Genomic DNA, 4,452 nt, shown 5'->3' on the forward strand with positions numbered 1-4,452 from the left:
ATGGATGAGAAAATGAATGGAAAGACGATGGAGATACACAGTAACATAACAACCGTTCATGGTGTAAATAATCTTCGTAAAAAGCAGCGCAATCACAACGTCTGGTGCGCTCTGATGTTAGCTAATGTCATAATAACAGTCGCTTACCTGATCATTATTAAAAACAAATATAACAACGACCACATTGTAACTCGAGTAAGTACTATTTTAGTGTGGGAGTCGAGCACGCTTCGGCACGAATTGGGCCAGCTCGCACCTGGGAAGTACCACTCCCCCCACGAACAACCGGCGTGAAATAAAAGCATGCTATTATGTTTCGTACGGCGAGTGGGGGAGCCGGAGGCCCATTTCCTTTTTCTCACTCTTCCCAGGCGGTGGTGATCGCTTACCTTAAGGTGAACCACCAGGTCAGTTGCCCGCTAGGATATATAAAAATAAATAAAAAATAAATTACAATTAGGCACTCTCACATTTTAAACATGAATTTTGGATGGTAGTATCCATCCATCCATCCATTTGGTAAAGAATTTTATTAAAGGTCGTTAAGCACATAGACAAAATTCTACCATAAGCATATACTGCGAGTAAAACCATGTAATAGAAGCAGTTTTGTGTCTACAGTTTCGACCGTATAGTCAAGTGTAAAAATAGATAGACCGGAGTTTTCCTCGCATAAGTCCTTTGCCCGTAGGATTACCGGGATAAAAACTGTTCCATTGACTTTCTAAGGCCTTAAACTATATATATTATCTAATCGGTGCTATGTTTAAGGCGTTAGGAGGAAGAAGAAGACAATCAGACATAGAAACAATCGCATTTATAATATTATTGGGATATGGGTTTAATATATCAATATTTCTTTGACTGAAATGGAATCCATTAATACTTGTACCAATCGGTATATGCTACCAAATTTATATTTCTTCTCTGTACAAATATTAATATGCTATATTTTTACTAAAGGAAACAGAAAAATAATAATGAAATGAAATTCGAAATTTGTTTTCAAATTAAATTATTTTTCGTGGATTAAGTTTTATCCACATGAAATTGAAGTGAACTATTACATAAAAAAACTAAGAGAGGACATTGTATAAGTTTTAATTGAATATGAATACTATATGCAGATTATGTACGTGTATATGTGTGAAATAATATTGTTTGTAAATTATGCCTCAATTTTATATAAGTAATGTATATACATAAGACACAGATAGACAAAAATTTGTCAATAGCATTTGTAATTTAATATATCTGTTCTGTTAAAGTAACTTTTTATGACGTAGTTAAATTTGTTATCTTTTTATTAGTTATATATAACATCAAATAATTATTAATTGAATAAATTGAATTGTTCACAGATAAACGCTAATTGCAAAATAAATCAAGTGCCGTTCCCTTCAGTAACCATTTGCAATGTAAATTTGGTTTCAAACAAACGATCGAAAACTATTGCTGATATACTGTGAGTATTCTAAAGTAGCTTTTGCTACTACGCAATATATGGAGCTTATAAAAAAAACAAATAACTACAATCGATTAAAAACATAAATATCCATGGGACACAAAAAAAAACATGTTTAAAAAGAAGACAGAAGCAAAACTCTAGCTATCTAACTACTTATTTTCAGAATTTTTTTTTAACATATATTGATAAAGTACAAAAATTTTACCCTACACATATATATATAACAGATACAGCCAGTAACTACTTTTATAACATCACAAAATGTAACGAGTTTTTATGAATAGACAACTTTTATAAATATGTTATGGAAATTTCCAGAAAATCAAACAACGTAACCCAAACGGAGGTACAACTCTTCCTACAAAACCTGCCAGATCTCAAAGAATATCGCAAATTAAAAGCGAACCAATATGACTTCTCCAAAGAGTTGGGAATTTTGAAGCGGCATTACTTCACCGTGGAGAGCGTTATGGAAGAGGTAATGTGAAAGAGAATAATATCATATGGCAATGCTCATAGTGATGGGATTGGCCAGTGAAAAAGTAAAGCTGTTGTTCTGTTGAAGTTGTTAACAATTGATACATTTATATTTTAACTAACTAAAACCCGCGGCGTTATTCGCATGGTACATGGGAAAAGAGTAGCCTGTGTTATATGGCAGACTATAATCTATATCTGTACCAAGTTTCATACAGATACGATTAGCTGTATTCGCAAGAAATAGTAACAAATATCCACACGGATCCATTTCGCATCCTATCCTTCCTACTAATATTATAAATGCGAAAATTTGTAAGGATGTGTGTGTTTTTGTTGCTCTTTCACACAAAAACTACTGAGCTGATTGCAGTGAAATTTGGTATGTAGATAAGTAGACAACTGGAATAACATATAGGCAACTTTTTATCTCGATATTCCTACGGGATACAGACTATACGCGGGTGAAACCGCGGTTCGCAGCTAGTTTATAATATTGATGATTTCGATTCATATTTAGATATCGATTATTCGAATGATACATTTGTATAATATTATCTCTGTCATTTAGAATAGAAGATAGCCGATCAAGCGCGTGTCGGATCACGTGCAGTCGTGTGTGCTAGAATCTGTAGTTTTACTCGAAAATAACAGTACGTCTGACACCTAGCCTTCTACTGTATTAAAAAAGAATCAATTTTCTAATCCCATAATTCCTTCCGGCATATATTCGTACACACGTGACTAAATTTCATTGATACTATAATAATAACAAAAAAAAAATGAAATTAGCTCTCCTTCCAATAGATATCACATTTTGAGGACACTTAAGAACGTTATTCTATCGAAGCAAGTGATACAAACACCCATAATTCCCGCAATAAACTCATAAATTGATTTAATTAAAAAAATAAGACAATTAGTAGGTGAAGGTATTTTGCGTTTAACTTCAATTCTATGTAGTCTATCTAGTCATTTACAATATTTTAGTGCATGTAATTCTTGAGCTATCACGGATAGACAGAAAAACGAACGTGACGTGGCGAAATTATAGAAATTCCTTGTTGACCACGGAACTTTAAAAATAATGAATTATTGTCGATGTACCCTAAAGATAATAATCTAATTAAATTGCTGAAAGTCGCAAACACAACACTAAATCTATAAAATCATTATTAATAAACAGGATTACTTCTCACAAATTTGAAATGATTCCGCAATTATTATTATTTGAGTTGGACCGAATTGTGTCCATGGAGAGCTTGTTATCCTATTGGACACTAATGAAGGAGCGTCATTCCGTTCGTCTTAGTACATTAACATTATCAATAAACAACTTAAAGTTCTTTATATAGCTTGCTCTGTTTATATGACTTTTTTTATTTATTTTTTTTCCACATCAAATATCTTTACAGGAACCCAATGTGATATTGACTTACACTAATTATGCTTACAGAATAACTAATACTACAAAATTAACAAACAATTGAATTGAATTGAACACGAATTGAGTCCCTATTTGTTGCGTATTTAACGCAACAAATAGGGACTCAATTCGTGAGTTTATTGTGGGTTTTTTTTATTGTGGGAGTCGAGCACGCTTCGGCACGAATTGGGCCAGCTCGCACCGGGGAAGTACCACACCCCCACAGAAAACCGGCGTGAAATAATAGCTTGCTATTGTGTTTCGTACGGTGAGTGGGGGAACCGGAGGCCTATTTCCTTCTCCTAGCCCTTCCCAGTCCATTCCTTTTTTCCATTCATCAATCCTTTCCTTATCCGTTATCCCTTAAAAGCGGGCAACGCATTCTCAAAGGTCTGAGCTTCTGCGAATGTTTATGGGCGGTGGTGATCGTTTACCATCAGGCGAACCACCAGCTCAGTTGCCCGTTATGACAAAAACATAAAAATATTATTTTGTCATAATAAACGACACTTACAATGTTAATTAAAATCGCATAATATTTTTAATATGATTGCACTGATTCATTTTTATGAAATTAAAAAAGGACGGAACAATTATTTATTTGAGTTCGGCGTAAGTTTATTGGCTATTCATACGGTATTCACTGTATAACGAAAATGATGTTTATGTTATATACTTATATATTATAAGGACGCGTTTTTGTTTTTGCTAAATTACTTCGGATGAATATTTTTGGATTGATTATTCGAAATACATTTAGTTTTCAACTACGTATTTTTTTTTTTTTTTTTGAGTTTTGTAGTTTAAAAATTTGCGTACAGGGTCACCAATTTAAGTTGGTGGCACTTACACATGCGTTTTATACGCAGTGCCACCAACTTCTTCAAAAACAGTTTCAAAAACAGTCACCAACTTCTTCAAAAACAGTTTCTATTATATTTTGTTAAAATTCTGTATTATCGGTAAACTTTAAAAGATATATTATAATAAGTATTTTATTATAAGTAAATATACCTAGTCTTGCCATAAATATTGTAATAAAGAAAAAAGAAAATTGTTAACTGCAAATAACATTTATTAC

The 4,452-nt window shown here is 32.9% G+C and overlaps 1 protein-coding gene across 1 annotated transcript in view; it reads left to right on the forward strand.

Annotated features, from left to right (window-relative positions):
• LOC119831350 (sodium channel protein Nach-like) overlaps positions 1–4,452 on the forward strand; it is a 25,857-nt gene continuing 21,405 nt past the window's right edge. Inside the window, exons 1-3 of the mRNA XM_038354654.1 lie at positions 1–195; positions 1,362–1,465; positions 1,787–1,946. Coding sequence (XP_038210582.1) covers positions 1–195; positions 1,362–1,465; positions 1,787–1,946 — 459 coding nt within the window. The remainder of the gene's footprint in view (positions 196–1,361; positions 1,466–1,786; positions 1,947–4,452) is intronic.

Source organism: Zerene cesonia, chromosome 13 (genome assembly GCF_012273895.1).
Source record: "Zerene cesonia ecotype Mississippi chromosome 13, Zerene_cesonia_1.1, whole genome shotgun sequence".
NCBI classification, from domain to species: Eukaryota; Metazoa; Arthropoda; class Insecta; order Lepidoptera; family Pieridae; genus Zerene; species Zerene cesonia.